The sequence below is a fragment of the Falco peregrinus genome, chromosome 2 (genome assembly GCF_023634155.1).
Source record: "Falco peregrinus isolate bFalPer1 chromosome 2, bFalPer1.pri, whole genome shotgun sequence".
In the NCBI taxonomy this organism is placed as follows: domain Eukaryota; kingdom Metazoa; phylum Chordata; class Aves; order Falconiformes; family Falconidae; genus Falco; species Falco peregrinus.
In genome coordinates, this window is record NC_073722.1 from 77,641,377 (window position 1) to 77,664,821 (window position 23,445).

The window sequence follows — 23,445 nt, forward strand, 5'->3', positions numbered from 1 at the left end:
GAAAACAGGTTGCCCCAAGTGGTGGACAGGGCTCTCCGCTCGGAGGTGCTCATGACGTGGCTGAACGAAGCCACATGTGAGCGGCTCTAGTGGTGGTGGCAGTCCTGCTCCTTGTGGGAGGTCAGACTAGCGGCCACCAGCGTTCAGTCACCATTTTGAGGATTCTGTGAACTTGAGCAAGTTCCTTACATCTTACTTCTTCAATTGTTTTCCTCTTGCCCTTTGAACACACACTGACTGGACGACAAGAAGTGTTTGGCAGCAGGGTGTTGAGGCTTTCGCAGAAATGCCATCCCAGGCATTGAAACGCTTCACCGCAAATGGTGCTTTTCCGCAAGAAGTTTGTTTCAGTAAATCAGCAGTTCCCGCAAAGAAAGCTCTGCTGAAGGATATCCCTGCCAGTATGCTGTCACGTGTGTTTGAGTTAGCTCAGGAGGAGGTACCGGCTGGGTGGGAGACTCAAAAGGTTGCTACGTTTACCTGCCTTCACTGCTCGTGCAGAAGGTGCCCCTAAGCCCTCCTTTGGTTTTGATGGCAGAAAAACAGGAATGTCCATGAATACTTTCCAAAACCGTGGTGTTCTAATGGCTTGACCGGGATCTAGTGCCTGGAGTCTTTGGCTGCTTTGCACTATGTGTTGTGCTGGGCAGGAATCTGTTTGACCAGAGTTCCATCATAATCACTTGTGGTTATGAAGGAAAGTTCACATGTTCGTATGAACTTTGACGCTCGTGAAATCAATGCCATGGGGAGTAGTCGTGACCGCTGACATGTTTTCTGTGCACATCTTGCCTATGGCAGGAGACTTCAGGAGTAATAGAGTGGGAGTGCAAACACAATAAACACGAGGGTTTTTTTTAAAAAAAGCCATCATTTGGTTTGAAATGCAATGTAGTTCTTTATTCCCTGGATAATGTTGCTTGTTGTGTAGCATGTTCACTGAATTTTTGATGTACAAAGGCACAGGAGAGAAGAAAGGATGTACAACACTGCTTAATTAGCTTACTCAGCTCATTCTGTTAATTGTTTTTGGAGATTTGTATTTTCCATGCACCGAAGTGAAGCTTTTCCTCAAGTACCAGTGTAAGGAGATGCTTTTCTTATATCTGCAGCAAACCGTAGCAACAAAACCACAGCGTACTGATTGGCACCAAGTCCCTGTTGTAAGTAACATACATGTTCCAGGCAGAATAAATCACTGGAAGAGAGAGGAAAAAAACCTGCAATAAACCAAGCAAAGACACCGGAGAGTTCAGGGAGAGCAAAAAAACGTTAGAAACATTTGGAAAATAAAACCTCTCTGAAAAAGTTGGTTAGAGTTGTTAGAGTGCCAGCAAAAGACAAGGAAAATGAACCGCAAACAACTTGAGAAATATTGCTAAGAAAGAAAACAATCATTCTCTTTAATCAAACCAGAACGGATCAAGAAGTAATTCCCCCGGGAGCTGTGTAGTATTAGGCAAAGTATTTCATATAACTTTTCATAACAATAACTAAGGAATGTAACAAGCTCATTAGGGTTACCAGGAATAATTGCTGCCATCAGGAGACATCTGTATCTTAATTAGCAATCCACTGAATACAAGTGAATTTGGGCTGGGTTAAAAATCTTTCTTCCTACAGTAAAGGGGAGGATGAAATAAATAATTCTACTGTGTATTTCTTTGTACCAAAATGATTATAATTCTGGAGTGAAATGGGAGAGGTTGCTCTAAAGATATCTCATAGTCTTGATCAAAATAATTCCTAATTTCTTGCCTTGTGTCAGGAGTTCCTTATAGCAGGATCAGAAGTTTCACGGATCTCTCTGAATGGTACCATTTTTAGAAATTTTTTTTGAGAAATTTCAGCAAAGTAAATTCTCGGTTAACCCAAGGAATGTTAAAAAGCGCAAAGGGAAAAACAAAAATGCTAGTATAAAAGAGGAATAGCTTGTGCAGTTCACACTAATAGGGCTGGCGGTGGAGGGGGAAGAGAAATCATGGGCCGTTCCCCATGTTCGATGTTAATTTCTGTCACAGCGCAAATGTTACGTGAACTGGGGACATTCAGTGTTTTCCCTGTAAGAGACATGGGAGAAACAACAGCTACACCTGCTCCCCGCGCCCAGCGGGTTTGTGCCTTCTTACGTGTGCATTGCGAGCTGGGGGTACCAGGCTACCGCTGTCCTTGAGTTGCAGAGGGCATCTTGGCCAAGCCTGCCTGGTTGGTCCAGTATTCCCACCCTGGAGCCAGGGAATATTCCTGGTACATTTTGTGAAGGTTTATAGGTCGTATGAGAGACAGCATTTGGGCAAAGGCAGCACCCCGTGCAGGGGTGTTCAGCTGCCCTAGCCTCACCAGGCTGCAGCAAGCCCCTCACCGCGGGAAGCTGGAGAGCCAAGGGAAGAGGAGCATCCCAAGCAGCTTCCCCACAGGAGGGAGCAGCGTTCTGCTGGGGCCGTCTCTTGGTGAGTGGGGCAGATGCGGTGCTGAGCTTGCTTCTGCAGGGAGAAGCCACCCGTCTGGCCTGGGAGCTGGGTGCAAACTGCTTGGGGTAACGGGCTGGCCAGACTGCGCTGCGGGTGCTGGATGCTGCCTGGGAGGCTCGAGGCGTGTGGGCAGAGGCAGGCTCCCGAAGGCAGGCTCCGCCAGAGCGCGGTTGTTGCTCTCAGGACTATGTCAGGAGCGTGATGGCAACTGCTGGGTCTGTCCTACAGCTCCTGCAGCTGGACCTGGGCGTGCAGGACTGTTGCAGCCGCTCGAAGGAGCAATGACCAGCAATCGGCTTGCTACTGCGCTTGCGGGAATGAGCCTGAAAGCTCTTAGGGCAGCTGCGAGATCTGATTGCCAGGGGGCAAATGAGATCATCAAAGAGAGCCGTCAACCATCTGAGTCAGCTGGAGAGGCGGAAGGGGAGGAAGCTGGGGAGGTGCTCCCCACCTGCGCTGGGGCTGGCAGTGCCTTCAGCTCCAGCGCCCAACTTCTCTCGGGCTCAGGAGAAGCCCCAGTGCCGCCCGGGAAGCCGCGGCCTTGGCAGCACTGAGATTCCTGCAGAGCCAGCACCACGTTCGTCATCCTGCCAGGTGAGCTCTTGGCTGGCCTTTGCGGTAGTAGGTTGGGCATGGCCCTCCAGCGTTGGCTTTCATCGCTGCCAGCCTCAGGGAACACTTGTTTATTTTTCTTAGTCACTGAGTCACCACCATCTTTTACCCTCCTCACCTACTTGCTTTCAGCAATTTGTGGAAAAGGTGCACAGCAGCTCCTCCCTGTCACCATGGGCACGTTTTACTTGTGCCTTAGGTTGCCCCATCCCATTGTTCAGTCCATCCGTACACTTCTAGAGGGAAAATGGCTCAGCGCAGGGCTCGCCACGTCCTCCTCTGCGGTGCCTTTGGGTGGGCTGAGGGCTCACTGTCTCCCCGGGGCTGCTGCGGCCGTCCTCTCTATTGGTGGCAATGCAGTGCTCACCCTGCCTTCCTGGCAGGCGGGAGGCTGGCAGAGCAGGTGTCCCAGCTGGAGAAGGAGCCCCTTGGCGTTGGGGCGCTTGCCCAGTCCTGTACCAGCAGAGGCTCCGCGATGCACCCTGTCCCTGCGAGCCGGGGGATGCGGAGGGGTGGGAGGCAGTGGGCAAGCTGGGCTCTGCCACAGCCCGGGCAAGTGACAACAGCACAACAATTTATTGTCCCAGCCCTAAAAGGCCGTGTTGCAGCTGAGGTCCTGGGAGCTCCCACCCGCCTCTGCAGCTCATCGCTGTTGCACGGACACAGGCGCTCCCCTGCTGCTGAAAGCTGAATATTGCTGCTGCTCCTCCCTCCCTCTCTGGAGCGGGTTTTCCTGCAAAAGCTGTCGGTCCGTGCCTGTCTGACAAAAATGCCTCCTTCGTCACTGTGAGTTGCACACCATGTGGCTTGTTTTTTCTGTGACCTCTGCTGTATTTCATTTCTTGCTGCTTTCAACAACAACAGCAGCAGCAGCACAACCTCTCCAGCCTTTGCTCACTCCGAGGTTGCTCTGAAGGGCGGCCGTTCCTTGTTGCTCCCCTGGTTCCGTGTGGGAGCTGCCCCCGGGGTTGTTTGGAGTTTTGGCAGCCTTGTCCAGAGGTGACGGTGCTTTGGTGTTCCCCTGCGGCCCCGTGCATCCCTCTGGAGTTTTTGTTGCTCGGAGGCTGCCAGCAACCTGCTCAAGCGGGGACCATGCTGGCCTGGAATGAGGGGCCTCCCCAGAGTACGAACCAGTGCCAGATGAGCTTGTCTAGCTGGTGTGGACAAGCTTCTCATCTAGCATAAACCAGTTATTTAATCATTGTCAGCTAAACTACTAGCAGCTAGGCTTGGCTTGCAACTCTGCATACGTATGTATACATCTCTTGGAAGGAGCATGTCAACTCCATGAGCGACCAAAAAGCCCCCATCCTCTCCAGTAAACCCAGCTCCCATGTGGTGATTTTGAGGTGACAGACCATACCTACGAGCCCCCCTGCCACACTCTGGGGTACGGTTGCCGTACCCGCGGGGGGACAGGCTCTGCCAGACCTCCTTCCTCCAGCCATGCTGGCAAAGCGCTCAGTTCGCTGGGAGCCGTTTGTTTGGTTTTAATTTCGATTGAATGTACAATTTGTGAAGGGAAGCTGAGGCTTTCGCACGTCTTCGTTAGCCCAGATGTGCGGGAAGCTGCGTGCTGGGCCCGCGCCGGCGCTCGGGGGTGGCGACGTGGAAGGCAGGCTGGGGGCAGCGGGTGCTGTGGTGGGGGCTGCCTCAGAACTAGAAAGGACCTCTTTCTCACGCAGCGCTGAGGTGCTGCGGTGACGTGCTTGGCCATCAACACCCTGTGAGAACCTGCTACGATTGCTGGTTCTGATTTAGGGAGAGAAATGTTTCACTCCATTTGCGGCCTTGTTAGATGAAAGGTGTTTTGCAGTGCGGCGTAGGAAATGCTGAAGGGCGCAAACCAGATGCTGAAACTGATAAGGGAACCTTGCAGAAACAGCAGAAAACACCGTAACCTTCCCGCTGCTCGCCTCAGACCTGTGAGACAGTGGTGTGGTGGTGGGATCTTACTGCTCTCTACTCAATGGTGCTTGCACGAGAAAGGCAGCCCCTTGGTGGCTTTCCTCCAGCGGCTCGCACGCAGGCTGGTTACCTGCCTCCAGCCCGGCCCACAACAGTGTGCGTACCTCCAGGATGGGGTGCGTGGACCTTGGGAGGGAATGGAAAATGACCTCATTGCCACCCTGTTTCCACAAAACAGGAAAGAGAAAAAGAGAAAGCTCTCTTTCCCCCTGGGGTCCCTCCCATGCTTTTGAGCCATGCAACCCACAGTTTGTGGCCTAAGCTGGTTCTGGAGCTCGGTGGCAGCTTTGTGTTGATCTGCTCTTTCCAGAGCTGCCTGCGGGTCGATCGGTCTGTCTGCAGGCAGCAAGCAGTTGTTAACCGGAGGAGGTACCAGCCTTACTTCTGCTGATGAAAGCCTCTGCTCAATCACAGCTTGTGTTCCTCCTTCGGTTATTAGCTTTTAATTAGGCACCTACCACCCCTTCCTGTTAGCTAAGGACATCAGGCACACACCATGCCTGCCTTCAGGCCCCCACTGGCAGTACGGCCTTCAGTCCATGCACTCACCAAATGGCCTTGAGTACTCAATTCCAGTTTTTCCCAGCTCTGTGTCCTTGGCCTGAAACGCACTTTCCAGGGCTGCAAGAAATCAGACCGTAGGTATCTTCTGCTTAATCAAAGCTCAGTTGTCCAATTTTCCCACACTGTCACTCCAGTGAGCACAGATGTGGCTGAGCAATTTTCTCCTGGCACTTTGCTACTGCTTTCACCACCACCACGTCACAGCAAGTGCAGCTGGTCTCCCTCTCTCCTGGCTTGCAGGGTCTGCTTACGCTTTCGGTTGCAGCCTTGAACATCGCAGCTCTGCGTGGCTTGGCCTGAGTCATCTGCTGCTTACAGGGTGGGATACTCCTGATGACAAGCAGAAAGCTAGGACACGTGCTGGGGTGGGCAGCCTGCACGGGCTGAGCTCACGGTGGTACAAGCTTTTCCTGCCTGTAAGTATTTCTGCTTTCTGAGCAAGGTTCACAGGCAAGAATAAGAGTTTCTCTTGCAATAGCCGAACCTCATGACCCAGGTTGATACCCTACAGCAATGTGCAACTTCTGGAAGCCCTCAGCTCACAAGATCATTAAGGAGAAATATCTTTGTGTTTTTTATAGGTGGCCTGTACATTCACTGGTCGGTGAAGGGTTGGTTTGGCTTTGTTACTGAGAAAGGAACCTTTTTGTTCACTTCAGAGGTTTTTAATCATTTATCAGTTTAAGGACTAAAGTTTGTCACACAGTTTGTTGAGGACCAAGTAACGGTTTAAAGAAATGCTTCAGAATCATTAAGTGAGCTATAAAGTATTCATTAACTCTTATTTATTAGTTTCCTTAGTGAAAAATAAGCCTGTTAGCATCCTCCAGAGTGACTTACATGACTGAAGCTTGATGAGCTGCAGGTTCAGGTTTGTTTGCAAGAACCTCATATGCCATTTTCCATAACAGAGGAGCCTGAAGCCTAATTGAGGCTTCTTCTTTCTGAAGAGCTGACTTGAGGGATGAGCGAAAGGCTCCTACAAGGCCTTCCTTCTGTCCTTCTTGTTTTCTCTTGTCTGAGTAGTTCTGTGTCAGTTGATCAGCCTCATCTGCAGACTTGTAAAGCAGGAGTTCAGCTGTCTTGGCCAAAGCATCACTGATATTTCTTACAGTGAGAGTTAGATAAGTCTTCAAGAGACTGAGTATTGAGTTCTATAAATAAAAATAGGAAACAGATGGCACCAGTTTCAAAAGTTAAGTGGTTTTTAACTAGTCCAGTAACTAATGTTGTCGTATACCTACAAAAATATTACAGTTTTATCTTTGCAAAGATCAAAAGAACAACTTTGAAACACTTGCCAGGCACATGCAGCCATGCGTTTTAATAGATGACAGACCAAATATATCCTTACAGTAATGGGAGTGACTTGCCGATTTCGAATTCCCCCATGTATTCCTGCAGTGAATAAAGCCTAATGACTGCTCTGGTTTGGTGTTTTTTTGGTGGTGGGGTTTTTTTTGTTTTTTTTTTTTTTAAATTACTACTACTGTGGACCCAGCGCTCCCTCGAACATACTGCAGATATTAAGAGAAGCCTGCAAGTCTGCGGTCTGAGGGAGGGCCTGGTGAGGAATGTTTCATGAGAGGAAGAGGTAGGAAGCCCCTGAGCTGCCCAGGTCCCCTCAAGGGGCTGAGTATGTCAGCATTCCCTCATGTTTAGATCAATCCGCTTACTCGTGGGTATCTGCTTTAACTCCCAGAAAAAGCCAGGGAGGAGACGGACCATAGCATGCCTGACTTAGACTGGTACGAGCTGGCTCTGTGCTGCGATGTGGTCTCTGGACACGTTGTACGTATGATGCCTGACACGACCAAACCCACCGGAGCTCCAGCACTGCCCAGCAGCAGGTGGAAAATTGTGTGCCAGCTGCTCAAACTGCTGATTTCTCCAGTGGTACAGTTTATTCTGAAAACTGTTTTCCAGTTGTATAATTTATTCTGAGTGTAGGAGAGACCACTTTTCCCCAGCTGGGATAAACCTTTGGGAGTCCAGACTTTTTTAGAGTTACAGTTGAGCTAAAAGTTGCTCTTATGCAAGATGCCAACTTTTATTAGTGCGCCTGCAAAACAGCTGCTTCTGCTTTCCACAAACACTGAACACTGGTTGAAAGTCCATCTCCCTCCTGCGCCTCGGTGCTCTGCGCTGTAAGCTGAACCCCGTGCTTCCAGAGGGGAATGCTGCTGTGTGCACCATCACGCTCAGCTCCTTCCACCTTCCTGAAGCTTGGCTTCCCAGGACATGGGATTCTGTTTCTTTTGTTTGTTACGTGTGTAGTTTTTTGTTTTTAAGGAGTTCAGCCTTTTACTTGGCTTGGTTGAAATGCCTGGTTTTGGTGGTGGAGATGGAAATATAGAGCACAGTTAAGAAACCTCTGGATCTGGTAATGATATCTTTCTTCTGCATTCCCCATCAAAATGGCCTGGAGTCGATCTTCCAGAAGGCCTATGCAAGAAGCTGGAGGTCAATGTCACTTCTGAAAATGGTGCAAAAAAATCATGGCAGGGATTCATTCTTTGAATTCCATCTTACCCATTAGACCTTAATGCGCCTCCTACAATAAAGAAAGAAGGAAAGAAGGTCAGCTTTCTTTTGGTAGGTAGATCGTCAGCAAGTCACATTTAGTGATATTTGTAATATGCTTTAAGAATTAGGCAATGCAGTCTTATGTCAGGGACAACCAAGAAAGAGACTTAACCAAATTTTTGGATCCTGGGGCCCCTTTAGACATGCAAGTGTTTAGCATTTTGTTTTCAGGTGTCCCGTATTCGGCTGGTACCTCATACCTGGAGGCCCTGGCGTTTAGATACCACCGTTCCTGTTGGGCTTCTGGCTCTGCATCTGAGGATGCTCAGGATTTCTCAGTGCAGCTGGTGCCAGCCACCTCTGCTGGTGTCCTGGGGTTAAGCTCTCGCTCATATCTTCCCCGCCTACCTTTTCTGCAAGGCTTAGTCCGGTTCCTAATCACCTGGCTCCTTCAGAAAACATCCAGAAAAGTAGAAAGTAGCACCTCCTTTTCTTCTGTATCTCACTTGTAGGAACATTTACAGAGGTTTAGGGAGTCCTTTGGCTCCAAAATAATCCCCTGTGCCACGGGACCAAAGCAATCATGTGGTATCTGCCCTGAATTTCTGTATGTATCGTGCTTATCGTAGGAAAAGGAGCAATTGTGACAGCTTGTCTCGGTGATTTCCCCCTGCTGCAGCCTCTCAGATGGAAGATTATGGCATTCCAGAGTCAGGCAAAGGCAGCGTCTCTGCACGCAGGGACGGTCTCGTCCTGCTGTCCACCAAATGTCCATTACACGTGTGCGCCTGCAGCGACCTGGCTCTCAGCTGCTTGGCCACCAGTAGGGATGGGGAGCTGGGGGATCTCGCTGTCTCTGGCCTGTCCCGTCTTCTGGCTTCCCGCCCTGGAGGAGGGGGAACAGAGCAAGGAGGGCTGGATTCAAGCCCCTACCCAGACAGACGGCCCTGCAGCACCGCAGCGCCTTCGCCGTCTGATTTCCTCTTTAAAATGCAGTAGGGGTCCATCTAATTAGAGAGTAAATACACTGTTAAAGGCACGGCTTTATCTACAAAGTTGTTCTCTTTCATGCTGAAAAATTATAGGGAAAAGCAAGGGTCAGAGGGGCAGGAAAACCCCTGGCTGAACTCTGGAGCAGTAAGTGCAGAACTGTAAGGGTGAAACAGGACAGGGAAGCCTCTGAGGCGCGAGGCAGGGTGGTGGGCGCCTCATCTCCCTGAGCCTGGAGCTTGCTCCCGATTTCCAGACGCCTGTGCAGCCAGGCATGGGCAAGGCAGGCAGAGCCACAGCTGGCAGCGCCCTGCTGGGCCCCCGCATGTCCCCCCGTCCCGGCTGCCTCCCAGCTGGGGGTGTCCTGCGCCCCCGGCAGCTCCCCGCGCCGCTTTTCCTCCTCTTGGGATGGTAGGATCTGGCCCGTGTAAGGCCAATTCTCGGGAGGCCCGAGGAAGAACTGTTAGTAACCGTAACTTCTTTATTTATTTCCAGGTACTTCCTGGTTTCAGTGGTGTGTCATGTTTACCACAGCCAGCCGGCCAAAGTAAACCACCCGAAGCTGCAAAGGAAAAAGCCACCCGGCCGCACGGCGAAGCTGCTCCCCGGCCTCTGAGCGCCGTAGCCCTCTCAGACGAGGCGCTGGCTTGCCGTTCCCAGCGGACAGGCTTGCGAGGAATCGCCCTGAGACAAACCTGCCCCTGTACACAGCCACGGGCAGAAAGCTCAGGCAGGTCTGGAAAGGCTCTCCAGCAAGAAGACGGGTTCATGTGCCTGCCTGTTAGCTTTGGCAGCGCGTCCAGCCGGTGTTGTGCCAGCCGAGTTAGGGAAAGCTAAAGGGGAGGGATTATTTTATGATCGGTGGCATTCCTAGGGGATAGGGGGGTATTTTGGGGACTTCCTAGCAGGAGTAAAAGGCAGAGCAGAGCACAAAGTGGTTCCTTCACAGCCAGGAGGCTGTTTTGGCAGGAGGAGCCAAAACGGATGGAAATATTCCCTTCTCCCTTAATCCAGTTGCAGGCTTGACTTACCCAGAGTGAGTCAGTGGTATCGATGTTGTCCTGTTACTTGGTGAGTAGGTATGAGCTCACAGGGGTGTTTTTGTCCAGCTAACCAGCTTGCCAGCTTCTTGCTGAGTTCCCCATGAAAGAGAAGGGGCCTCCCAGCCTGGAGACAGGATTTCTCCACCTGCAGAAACAGGGAACAAGTCATACTCACTCATAGGCTATGTTTCATCATGACAAGTGTGAGGAATACTTATTTTAGGGAAAAACTTAGCCCTTTGAACAGTGGGGGAGAAGAGTCCAGCCAGCTTTCACCTTATCCATCCCTTCTCCCATTGCTCACTGCATTTTTGTTAGCAACCCCTGTAAGATACTATTCAACCAGAAGGCTTCACAAACATCAGAGAGGACATTGTCAAATGGAAACACGGAGACACCAGAGAGCCGACGGAGAGAGTCCTCTCAACAGGGGGTTGTGCACCTCAGTATGCTTTGCTTGACCTTTTAGTCCCAGCTGTGAGATGGGAACAAGGAGTTCAAGGAACCAGCCCCAGAGAAATAAAGTACTCAGGCTGATTTTAAAGGAAATTTATTCAAACTATTAATCATGGAACATACAGGAAATTAATGTAAAATGATGTCATAAAAATAGCACATGAAAGAAGTGAAAATGTAACATAATTTCTATAAATAGAAAAGAATCTTTATACTGACACTTGTGTAAGTTATAAGCTGAAAACAAACCAGGTGGCCAGTCTGTTGGCTAACAGTTGTTAAAGATTGGATGCTAAGACCCAAAGAAACAAAGATCATCTTGTGCCCACAGGTGCAAACCTCATGATGAGTTCAGCATTGGAAGAATATCACCTGAATTGATATAAGGTAAGAGAGTGCATCTAATTTGACGATCTTCCCCACAGTAGAGCAGACGTGAGGCAGACAAATTTTATTACCCTATGGTTCTCTCTGAACCAATCTGTTCTTTTCCTGTAATTCCAGCTGTTGAGATGAAATTTGGTTGGTTTTACTGCTTTTTTGTTTATGGTATTTCCTTTGTTTCTTCTTCCTTTGATAACTCTTCTGCCCAAAATCTGCAAACGGGAGAGCAAACTTCGTGTAAGCATGAGTTACCATGCATCCTATACTTATTAGAGTTCTACAAAAGTCTTCTTAGCATTAGTACAACTCCCTGTTGCAATTTTTGTGTAAGTCGCCTACTTGCTTTCAAGTGAAGAGTGGGGGTTTTCTGTTGCCTTGTGCTTGCAATCACCTATTGCACTAGGGTTTTGGTGTCTGCTGGAGTTCCTAAGTCATGCTAAAAGGCCTACAGCATCAGCAATGTTTCTGGACTATCATTATTGGAATAATGGGATATTGCTAAGAAACAGCTATTCCCTCTCAAGTGCCATTGCTGCCCAGCCTTTGCTCCCTTTCTTCAAACGGACACCGTGACATGGCAGAAACCGCTGGGTTGAAACAAAACCTGAAGAAAGCAAATCATTTCCCATCGAAGCTGTTGCCTAAACACACTGCTCTGGGCGAGCATGGTCAGCTGTGGTGGGGCTTGCCACAGGCATCTCCAGACCATCCTGGTCATACCTGCATTGCCAAGGCTCAGCCATGCTCTACGTGGCATATCCAGGTAACTTTGTTTGGATGTTAGAGAGGAATTCAACTCGAAGTCTGTAAACGTGGGTATTTCACAGCAGTAGGAAGCACCTTGTTTTGGGGGCTGCTCCCCTAGTATGGGGCGTTTCTTTCTTTTGCAAAAAAGACAAAAAGGCATCTTGCAGCACAGGCAGAAGACTTACACAGTCCATTCTGAATCCATCAATGCTAAGCTGGTACTGCTACACTGAAGAAAACTTACAGATGAGCAAGAAGTGCAATCTGAGGATAATTTAGGAGGAATTATTAAAATAGCTGTGTGTGTACTTGAAAATCAGCTTGGGATGCCTGTTTTCAATCATGTTCAAGTCTGGAAAGTCAGAGAATAGTCAGATATTGGAAATATCTAATTATTTGAAGATGTTTTGGTGGCTCTGTCGGAGTCAACACACACTTTTCAAATACTGACATTGTTGTATGATCAGGATTTTCATTTTTAGTAAAAATGATTTTTTCATGAGTGTTTACAACTCTGCTGTATTCAAGCTTCTAAAACGTTGGTTTAAAAAAAGTATACACTTGCAAAAGAACACAATAGAAATAATCCCTGCAAGAAACTCATGAAACATGTAATTTTTCTAGTGAAAAAAAAACCTAGAAAATAGGTCATTAGAATTTTCCTATTTTTTAAAACTATGGAGTTTTGATAGGCGATAAATCAGGAGAACTACCTGCACTGAAGAAAAAGCTTCTGATCCTTTGAATAACTGAAAAGATTTGGAATGGACTGGTTTCTCTTTCTGAAATGCGCTGCCATGTCTGAAATATTTCATGGCAACAGCTACAGAGAGAGGCAGAAGCTGAATGCAAAGCCTGAACTACCTGTGCAGAATATATCCTGGCGTTGTCTTTTGTGGAATGAATACAAAAATCTTGATATTTTTATGGCATATGATAATGATCTGCTTCATTTCCTGCTCAGATTCTTGCCCAACTGTTAAACACAATTATTTTTTTTATTATTTTTTTTGTAACAAGCAGTTAAATATGTATCTTTGCATCCCAGCACAGTGTTTTCCACCTCCATACAGGAAGCAAACTCTAGCTGCTTCTGCAATGACTTGGTCCCATTCCCAGGAATGTTTCCCTTACATAAAAAGAAAAAAAAAAAAGAAAAAAAAAAATAAACAGAAAAAAACAACCCCCTTATTTCAGTGTATTAGCACTAGCTAGACCTAGGCACAAGACATGTATCCATGCATTTCTCTCAACAAGGCAAGACAAGGTTTACTGGACCTTTCCCGCAATGAAGTGCACCAACACGCGTGTCCTTTTGCCCAGCCTCTCTCAAAGGACCTTATCCTTGGAGATGAGCAAAGCAGTTTTCCCTCCTTACGGGAAATTCCAGTGCCGGGATGTTAAACCCTAACTTCCTCACAACAGCCTGCCAGTGATGGCTTGCACCTGGTGGGCTGTGACAGGATATTTTCTCTCCTGGTGAGCTGAAATGAAGCAGAAGCTGTCCAACAGTGAGCACTGGAGATCCCATTCCTCTCTCTTCCCGAGCCCCCGTAGTCCAGCCTGTGCCTTGTAGGGTACTTGAGAACCCCAGCCCTGGGGCACCTATAGCGGTCCCAGTGGCTGGGGACATGCTGGGGGGTGGCACAGCCTCAGCATGGGCAGGTTTGGTGCCTTCTGGGTGGCCAGAGCACAGGGTGGTTGTGGCTCTGTCTGGAAACCTGCAAAATCCTTGTTTTGAAATAGGCATGGCACCTCATTTTCTTAAAAACTGGAAATATGTCTTATGTCTCCAAATACCTCTGCATAACAGATGACCTCTGTCATATAGTTTGGCATACAGCAAACTGATGGACACAACAAGAGTGTGATAGATGGAGAGCAAAGAAAAGAAGTTCTTCAAAATACTGGGTGAGCGGTACTTTGGAAGGCTACCCAGAGGTATTTCCTGAAGACAGCCAAAAAACTGAAGTAGCTTTGTATGTTGATAATGTAGAACCAATTAGTAGTATGAAAATAGCAGAAAATATATTAAAAGAAAATGTGATTTCCAGATTATGTCTGTTTTAGCGGATGGATGCCCAGCAGCAGTCAACTGGGAGCCCGTTTGCTCAGGTGGTGAGAGGTACGTTTGGGCTGACCTCCAAGGTCCCAGTGCTGTGACGTTTGTGTTTCAGGTTCCTGAGTCCCGCAGCCTGATTAGGCTGCAGAGTGCCTGTGGAGAACCAGGGTTATGGATAGGGGAAGTATAAGGGCTGGTACAGGCGAGCTAGCCTGTAAGAAAAGCCGAAGTCAAGGCTGCTCTGAGCAGACTCTTTATGGGTCCTGAGCACCTGCCTCCATGCATGGTTCCCATCCCTGCATCTTCTCTGGGAGCTGGACCTCTTCCGCAGGGATGCAGGAAGCCCTGGGTGGTGCTCGGAGGAAGTTACGCTCCACCAGATGTATTTCCAGACGGACCTTTCCCCCGTGCACATCCTGGCCCCTACCAGGACTATTTTGGCAGCAATGAGGTCTTTTCTTTTGTCGAGTCGTGCTGATGTAACTGTCCTAGAAAAACAAAACTTTCCATATTATTAGAACAAGCTTCGATGTCTTAGCCTGCAAACTCCCCTGCCAGCTGCTTCCCTGTTAAGGCAGCAAATCAGTGTCATGTTATTCCAACTGAATGCTTCCTGAAAGGAGATGGTCAAAAAAAACCCCACGGCCCTGGTTCCTTGGCGGAGGCTGGCTGTTGAATGAGTAACCTCTTACACAGCATCATCATCCTCTGCCACAGCAGCAGGGCAAGGACAGTCCGGAAGGAACATAAAGGGAATCTGCTCCTTTGCGTTGGAACTTTCAGTCTGAAGATTTAACCAGGGGACTGAGCAGCTGGAAGGTTAAGCCTGATACAGAACACAACAAAGTTAAAATTGTTTATTTTTCATTATAATGTTTCTTTTTGTTGTAGTTCGAACATGAATACCCGAAGCCCTGCAAGTCAGATTAAAGCACAGGCACCAGCAGTACATGCCAAGGCTCTGCTTCCAGGACCATGAAAGGATGCCAAGCCGTTCTGCTTTCAATTACACAAGTATTATACCTCCTGCTCCAAAGACTGCAAACACAGATCTGACCATTTTTCCTTGCCATCCGTTTCCAGGGGGGCTTAAGAGCAGAGTGCTGGGCTGGCACCACTGCGGCCGAGCCGACACACCAACACATCCCAGTTACCAAGGGTAAGTGTCAGGAAGCAGTTGTGCCCTGCTTGCAAAGATTTGGAAAGCGTTTCTGTTCGTATCCCAGACTGACAAATGGATTTGTGAGTTCCCTCCCTTTTCTACTGCTTCTGCCTTTTCTTTGAGGCCGGGGTCTGGGGGCGGGTGTCGCCTGGGCTGGGCCCCTTCTGCACTGGTCGCTTGTCTTTTTTCAGCAAAAAAAGCAAAAAGCAGCTGAGTGTGGATGCTGACATAGAGGAAGAAACAGAGGAAGGGAGTGTACAGGCTGCGGGTCCTCTCGTGTGGGACTGGGAAGGGGAAGTGCTTTAAGGAGTGCGACGTGCCCAGACGCTGCAAGAGATGGAGAAGTCGGTGCCTCTGGCAGGCAGGGGGAAGAGGCTGCAGGGCTCTAAAACTGGGGTCTGATCTTAAAGCTGTGTTCCCTGAGTAACACCACACAGATGCAGAAAGAGGAGACAGTGGGAATACAATGGTGAAATAACCCTTGTAACTCTGGTGGCAGACTGACTGAGGACCAGTGTTGCCACATGGTTCATGGTTTTTGATCAAGTCCCTCCTTGTGGGGTTCTGTGCCACATACACCTGTCTCTGTTTCTAATTCTGTTTTGGTCAACACCCATCTAATACAGTCGCCCATCGCTGGTCGCTGCCCTGCCTGTCAGCAGTAGGGTTTTACTAATGGAGGAGGGCTGTGGCAGGAGCCTGTCCCTCTGCCAGCAGAGGCAACGCAGGGACCCAGCACCGAGCCACAGGAATCCGGGATGCTGAGTGGGCTGTAGCTGGGGGTCGGGGAAGAGTTGGCTGAAGAAAGCGTGTGCTTCTTGAGCTGCTCTCTGATGAACAGGAACATCTAAAGGAAGAGAGCTTCAAAAGTGCTGACCAGCTCTGTCTCAGCCCTATCTGCCAGCAAAGGCTTGTGTGGCATCTCTGCTTGGAACATCTGCAGTTACAAAAGCACAGGCTTGATGCACATCTGTGCCTTTCTGCTGGGAAAAAGTAATGTACTGGCACCAGTGGAAGCATGTACCTTTTTTAAAAGACTATAAAGGAGGAAGGATAGTCATAGATTAAAGTTGGAGGAGTAGAGAAAGCACCCACAAGGTGCAACTTCGTTCAGTGTTAAACATGCAGTTACTCTGGAGAAAAAGCAGATGAATGGTATTCTCATCTTAAAAGACAACAGCTTTCTCCTACTTTAGACTCTTTGATTTCGAAAGATGTTGTTTTGAGTCCAGGCTGGAGCTCAATTTGGAAGCTGATCCTCTGGGAGGCAGGTGGCTGGTACCTTGCCTCTGTGTGTGGGGCAGCTTGTGGAGGGCATTTCTGTCCATCTTGAGCATCCTCGGACCTTCCTGACTCTGGATAACCTGATAAATCCTGACAAATTGACCTGAAATGAGAGAGGAGAAGTTGTGCTGCTTGTTGACTTTTTTCCCTACTGAAGGAAACCAGCAGAAGTCCCACTCTGATTTCTTGGCTTTTTAAGCAGCTTGCTGAACAGCTTGGTTTGTGGGCTGCGGCATGGGAAGGTGGGCAGGGTTGCTCTGGTCTTCCCTTTCTCAGGGAAACCAGAAGCCTGGCCCAGTTCACAAACATGATGAGAGCGGGCTGAGCCTGGATGTTAGGAGAAAGTCAGTGCTTCTGAAAAAATAGCTGGTGCCTACCTTGAATTTCCACAAACGCATGGTGGTGAAGCTGTAACAGGTAGAAAAGCGTGCTCGTTTCACATTGAATGAAGTACGTGGCTTCATATGTGGTCTACTCTTCTCCAAAGCTCTTCTTAACTACATTTAAGTTTACTAAGGAGTTTCAATTCTAATGACAAAAACTTCTAGGAATGAGTTTCATCAACCTCAGAATTAACATTTTTAAACATTTCGAAAATTGAAAGTCTTCTCTGTTGAAGAAAAATAACGATTTCTGCAGAGAGGTGCTAGAGGGAAGAGGTAGCTTTGGGGAAGCTGATGACATTCCTTCACTAAAAAGACTATTCCCCTCCCTTGCTGTGTCCCATAGCTGCTCTGTCTCTGTTTTAGAATGCGGTTATGCTTATCATCTATTCTCTGTAGCAGGCAGAAAATACAAGGGTATCTCAGTCTTTCAATTCCTTTTTTTTGGAAAGCGTCAAGTTGTTAACCTAATGTGCAACGCTAATTTCAACGCAGTGGAACTGAAAGTTGCTATGAGATGCACTCTGGCTTCTGCCTGGGCTTTACCGCCCTTGAGGATGCAGATGCCACCATGGGCCCTCTGACACTTGGCAGGTGGCAGGAGTCAGTCTGTCTGTCTACTGCAAGGCAGGTACCTCTTGGTGCAAGGGGGCAGCAGATCACAATTTCTGTGCACAGAAAAGAAACGGCAGTAAGAAGGCTGGGGGTTTGAATGTCATGGGTTTTCCTTTCAGAGCTGGTAGGAAGACTCCCTGCTCCTTCACGCATGCAGCATGCTTGGCCATTTGACCAACTGTGTGTTTCCATTCAGTCAAGCTAAAACAAATATCATCAAACTTCCCCTCTCAAAATTGCCTTGGATGTTTACAGAGAGGTACTTTATTTCAATCTGTGTCATCTTTTTCAGACAGCATATCATCCCATTCTTATGCATTTTCTATTTGTTGATTACATATGACTGCAGTGTCCTAGGAAATGAAATGATGCTAAGTGTTTTCCAGTACTCTCTTTGACTAAACAATTTGACTCCAGCATTTATATCAATATAATATATATATCAATCTATATATTGATAACACTTTACAGAACCTACACAACAAAATAATTTGGCTGTGCTGAGATGTTCTGTTGCTCAGTACAGTTAACAACCCCCAGTGCATACCAAACAATAAGTATCAAAAGTAAAGATACAGGGAGGTGAATGCTGTTCTCCATAGGAACTATTTCTGCACTTAATGCTGAAGGAAGTGATTGTGAAAGAATGACTTGTGCAAAATGGTTGCATCAGCTTTTCCAGTGATGGACGACTGACAAAAAGGAAGAGACCTGCCACTGAATTTCATCTTGCAACGAAGAAAGTGCAAATATGACCTATGCTCATTTTTGCGTCCTCAGTCAGCAGCAGCGATAGAACTGGTTGAAATGTGAGTTTGAAGGGCAGCATCATGTGTGCCGGACAGTGCTGAACTCTTCAGAAGCCATGGTTTCCTTAGGGGAGCAGCCATTAAAGCAAAGCTGTGCAGACTGGTGTGCCTCACTGGCTGAGTAGTTGGAGGACATGGGGAAACTGTCAAGTTTTGTTTGAAGAGTACAGGCTGAAATGTTTTCTCACTCCAGGACTGTCATTGCACCAGACCTGCCAAAGGATTTCCAGCTTTTGTTGTAATTGCAGATATGAAGTGACTGCTTGGATCCCAGAGTACATGATCAGCACGCGAGGAGGCTGAAACACAGGGTGCAGTACACAAGGTAAGTTGTTTACTCTCTGCTTGTTCAGGAGTTGAGGGTACTGTTCATCTGCAGTACTGAAACTGTTTACAGCAGCTTGTGAGCTTTTACCAAGTGACTTATTTTCTGGTGTAACCACTGGTGAAATGTTCTTTGGCACCCGCGGCAGGAAACACAGCCTTTCTGTAAATTAAAATCAGTATTATTCTAATTATATCCACTGTTTATAGGGTGGCAGTAACATCCAATTCCCATCAGTTACCAGTGTTGATTTACAGAAAAAAAGTGATAGACTTGTTTGATTGCATATCAGCTTGTTCTACCTTTCCAGTAAAGAACGTAAATGGCTTACACAGTGTGTAAAAGGGTGTGCCAGAAGCCTACACAGGGCTTTTTAGAAGCCCTGAGGCTGGTGAGACTCCATACGGGGGACCCCAAAATCTCTTCCAGGAAAGTTTGCGGTGTTGGAAGCCACAGCCCACTCAAAGGGCTGAGAGGGGGGACACGGTCTGTTCAGGCTTCTGCCTGCGGGGTAGCCGTGCTAGATGGGCAGGCTGATGCTGCAAAGCTGTGAGCATTCAGAAGCATAGCATTGCACAGCTATAGAACCATAGAATCATTTCGGTTGAAAAAGATCCTTAAGAACATTGAATCAACTGTTAACCTCACCGCTAAACCATGTCCCTAAGCACCATGTCTACACATCCTTTAAATACCCCCAGGGATGGTGACACAGCCAGTTCCCTGGTCAGCCTGTTCCAGTGCTTGAAAACCCTTTCAGTGAAGATATTTTCCTGATATCCAATTTAAACCTCCCCTTGAGGCCATTTCCTCTCATCATATCGCTTGTTACTTGGCAGAAGAGACCGGCCCCCACCTGCCTACAACCCCCTCTCAGGCAGCTGTGGGAGCAATAAGGTCCCCCCGAGCCTCCTCCTCTCCAGGCTGAACACCCCGGTTCCCTCAGCCCCCCCTGACAAGACTTGTGCTCCAGACCCCCCACCAGCCTCCCTGCCCGTCCCTGGACACGCTCCAGCACCTCCCTGTCCCTCTTGCAGCGAGGGGCCCAAACCTGAACTCGGTACCTGAGGTGCGGCCTCACCAGTGCCGAGCGCAGGGGGACGGTCACTGCCCTTGCCCCGCTGGCCACACCGTTTCAGCCACCAGCCAGGATGCTGCCGGCCTTCCTGGCCACCTGGGCACCCTGCTGGCTCCTGCCCAGCCGGCTGCCAGCCAGCACCCCCAGGCCCTTTCCCCCCAGGCCCTGCCCAGCCGCTCTCCCCCAGCCTGGAGCGCTGCGGGGGGTTGCTGTGACCCAAGGGCAGGGCCCGGCACTGAGCCTGGTGGAACCTCGTACAGTGGCCTCGGCCCATCGGTGCAGCCTGCCCAGACCCTCTGCAGAGCCTCCTGCCCTCAGGCCGACCAACACTCCCGCCCAGCTGGGGGCCATCTGCAAACTGGCTGAGGGTGCGCTCCATCCCCTCAGCCAGATCATTGATGATCTAACCATCTTCCCCTGTTTAGGGCTGAGACGTCCAGCTGTAGCTTCATGGCTGAGAGGAGGCGTGATGTGAGAGGCGTTAGAGGTGAGAGCTGTAGCCAATGCGCATATGGAAAGGCAGGACATTGAAAATGATCCCTTATGACTGTCGAGACATGATCTGGCTGTACTCCACAGCTAGGTAGCACACCACGTCTGCAGGGCTGAGCAGCTGAAGTATGAGAGGAAGACTGATGTTACAAGATAACTCTTAGAATAAAAAAAATTGAACCTGAAATTCCTAATAAAATCACATAGGTTTTCAACGGTTTTTGGTTGCTATTCGAAACTAAAAATTGGCACTAACTTCTCTCCTTTCTGTTTCCTACAGCAAAATGTTCAACCAAATGAAATACAAATCTAGAACAACACACAATTGGCAAGTGTGGGCTATCTACATGATCTTCGCTGCAAACCTCTCTGAAGAGCAAGTGCTGAAGCAGGCTTGTCCTTCATGCGGTGCCACTGAGGTTTGCAACTGCTCTGCCAGGGGCTTGGACTTCATTCCCCCAGGGCTCACGGGCAAAATCACAGTGTTAAACCTGGCCCACAACAGGATAAAGCACATCCAGTCCCAGGACCTGCAGCAGGCTGTGAACCTGAGAGCCCTGCTGCTGCAGTCCAACAACATCAGCTCCATAGATGCGGACTCGTTTCGCTCCCTCGGGAAACTGGAGCTCTTGGACTTGTCAAATAACAGCTTGGCTTACTTGTACCCTGCGTGGTTTGGGCAGCTTTTTTCACTCCAGCACCTCCACCTTCAAGGGAATTCCTACAGAGACCTGGGGGAAAGCTCCCCCTTCTCTAGCCTGAGAAACCTCAGCTCTCTCCACCTGGGCAACCCCTGGTTCTCCACGATAAGGCAAGGGAACTTTGAGGGCATTGCGCTTCTCGACAAACTGTGGATTGATGGTGGCAACCTCAGTCAGTACGAGCCAGGAAGTTTGAAATCGTTTAAGAAGATAAATCACATGATCATAAACATAAGAAATACTAATGTATTCTCAGCGATTATCAGGGACCTTCTCCACTCTGTTGCTTGGTTAGAAGTGAGAGACATTAGATTAGAGATTGAAAAAGAAACCTTGGTGCAGAATGCTACGCTTCCTTTTAGGATACAAAAACTTACATTTAGAGATGCTTCATTCACAGATCAATACATGAGCCGAATACTAGTATTACTGAAGGACATCACATCTTTAGTAGAGTTAGAGGCAATTGATTGTGTGCTTGATGGGAAAGGAGAATGGGATATCAAAGAAATCACAAGGAGTGGGAAAAGTTTTGTTGAAACTGTATCATTAAAAAATATAGTAATTCAGAATTTTCATTTGTTTTTTGACCTGGAAGGCATGGAGTCACAAATAAACCAACTAAAAAGACTCACCATTGCAAGTTCCAGAGTTTTCATGGTAGCATGCAAACTTGCAAGGCATTTTTCATCACTTCTGTATCTAGACTTCAGTGACAATTTGCTTGTAAATAATCGTTTAAAAGAGACAATCTGTGAAGGTGCTTGGCCCTCATTGCAAACTTTAAATCTAAGTGAAAACTCTCTAAAATCTCTGAAAAACACTGCAAATTCTGTAACTCGTCTACCCAAACTGATTAATCTTGACATTAGTCAAAATAATTTTGGTGAGATGCCAGACGTATGTGAATGGCCAGAAAACCTGAAATATTTGAATCTCTCCAGCACTCAAATATCTGAGGTCACCGCTTGCATTCCCCCAACGCTGGAAGTTCTGGACGTTAGCGCTAACAACCTGAGGAGGTTTGAACTGCAACTGCCTTTTCTCAAAGAGCTGTACCTCACCAAAAACCAGCTGAAGACCTTGCCTGGTGCCATATCCATTCCGAACATAGTGGTTATGTCAGTCAGAGGAAACAAGCTCAACGGTTTGTCCAAGGAAGAGTTTGTGTCCTTCAAGAAAATGGAGCTGCTGGATGCCAGCGACAACAGCTTCATCTGTTCCTGTGAATTCCTCTCCTTCATCCACCACCAGGCCGAGATAGCCCAGGTGCTGGTGGGGTGGCCGGATGAGTACATCTGTGACTCTCCGCTGGCGGTGAGAGGGGCACAGGTTGGAGCTGTGCACCTCTCCCTGATGGAGTGCCACAGGTCCCTTGTGGTGTCGTTGATCTGCGCCGTGGTCTTCCTGGTCATCCTCGTGCTCGTGGCTGTGGGCTACAAGTACCACGCGGTCTGGTACCTGCGAATGACCTGGGCATGGCTCCAAGCCAAGCGGAAGCCCAAGCGAGCCCCGCCAAAGGACATCTGCTACGACGCTTTTGTCTCCTACAGCGAGAATGACTCCGACTGGGTGGAAAACATCATGGTGCGGGAGCTGGAGCAGGCCTGCCCCCCGTTCCGGCTCTGCCTTCATAAGCGGGACTTTGTGCCCGGGAAGTGGATTGTGGACAACATCATTGACTCCATCGAGAAGAGCCACAAGACGCTCTTTGTGCTGTCCGAGCACTTTGTGCAGAGCGAGTGGTGCAAATACGAGCTGGACTTCTCGCACTTCCGCCTCTTTGACGAGAACAACGATGCGGCGATTCTCGTCCTCCTGGAGCCCATCCAGAGCAAAGCAATTCCCAGGAGGTTCTGCAAGCTGCGCAAGATCATGAACACAAAGACCTACCTGGAATGGCCTCTTGAAGAAGATCGGCAGGAGATGTTTTGGGAAAACTTGAAAGGAGCCTTGAAGTCGTAAAGCAAGTCAGCAGTACCCATTTCAGCATATTTCCAAAGGATCTATGTCAGTGTTTGCTTATGCTAAGCGTTTTTTCTTTCTTATTATTCTGCCTAAGGAGAACTGGCTTTGTTGTGTATAGAAATAATTGTCATCTTACTAAATGTGAAAACCCACTTCAGGCTTTCCCATGATTTGATACTCTGATCTTTCAGAACCCCTGCCAATAACTATGATATTTGAAAGCCATGTTGGGTTTCATATACTTATCTAAATTCATTTAGCTGTATGTAGGGCATTTCTGTACTTTTTCCTCCTGTTACCACATCCCCAGCTAGTTGTTAATGATGCGATTGTAATTTAGAAATGAAAATAAAAGCCAAGTACTTCAATACTCCCCTGCGTCTGTTATTCTCCTTTAGTTTATTTTCAGTGCCATCATGCATAGCACAGCAATTAAAATTAAATTCTGAAAAAAAAAACCCTGAGGATTTACATTAAAATAAATTCTAACATTCTGTACAGCACACAAAAAGACAGTATCTCGAATATGTACTTCTGTTCACGAGTCTGTTGTTCTGGCTAGTTATACCATGGTCCATACCACCATGCATGGACTGGCATTCACTCGGCACCTGTGAAGGAATCATCCTGGCACCTTGTACAACGGTGGTGAAATACAGAGGCATTAAATCACTGGTGGTTTGATTGGTGGTTGTTTCCTTAGGCTTCTTTCTCCCTGTGAATGCTCATTTCTGCCTCCATGGCCACCACCACATTCCCCTCTATCTCCCCACAGATAGAGCTGAAGCCTTCTATTTGTCGGGTG

At 48.2% G+C, this 23,445-nt stretch overlaps 1 protein-coding gene across 3 annotated transcripts; it reads left to right on the forward strand.

The window, feature by feature from the left end:
- Window positions 1-2,769: 2,769 nt before the first annotated feature.
- LOC101923386 (toll-like receptor 2 type-1) lies at window positions 2,770-23,010 on the forward strand. Of its 3 annotated transcripts, XM_027779904.2 has the most exons (6): window positions 2,770-3,065; window positions 9,627-9,865; window positions 10,962-11,017; window positions 14,715-14,982; window positions 18,325-18,401; window positions 20,252-23,010. In XM_027779904.2, the coding sequence occupies exon 6, from the start codon at window positions 20,256-20,258 to the stop codon at window positions 22,635-22,637; it is 2,382 nt and encodes a 793-aa protein (XP_027635705.2). In that variant the 5' UTR covers window positions 2,770-3,065; window positions 9,627-9,865; window positions 10,962-11,017; window positions 14,715-14,982; window positions 18,325-18,401; window positions 20,252-20,255; the 3' UTR covers window positions 22,638-23,010. The 3 variants fall into 3 exon arrangements, with proteins under 3 accessions (XP_027635705.2, XP_055651353.1, XP_027635706.2); XM_055795378.1 differs by lacking the exons at window positions 2,770-3,065; window positions 9,627-9,865; window positions 10,962-11,017; window positions 14,715-14,982 and adding an exon at window positions 19,905-19,966 and having other exon boundaries at window positions 17,940-18,401; XM_027779905.2 differs by lacking the exons at window positions 2,770-3,065; window positions 9,627-9,865; window positions 10,962-11,017; window positions 14,715-14,982 and adding an exon at window positions 17,958-18,076.
- Window positions 23,011-23,445: the final 435 nt, after the last annotated feature.

Excerpts from the sequence above, each read along its gene's own strand:
- LOC101923386 (XM_027779904.2), top strand. The coding sequence starts at position 20,256 with ATGTTCAACCAAATGAAATACAAATCTAGAACAACACACAATTGGCAA.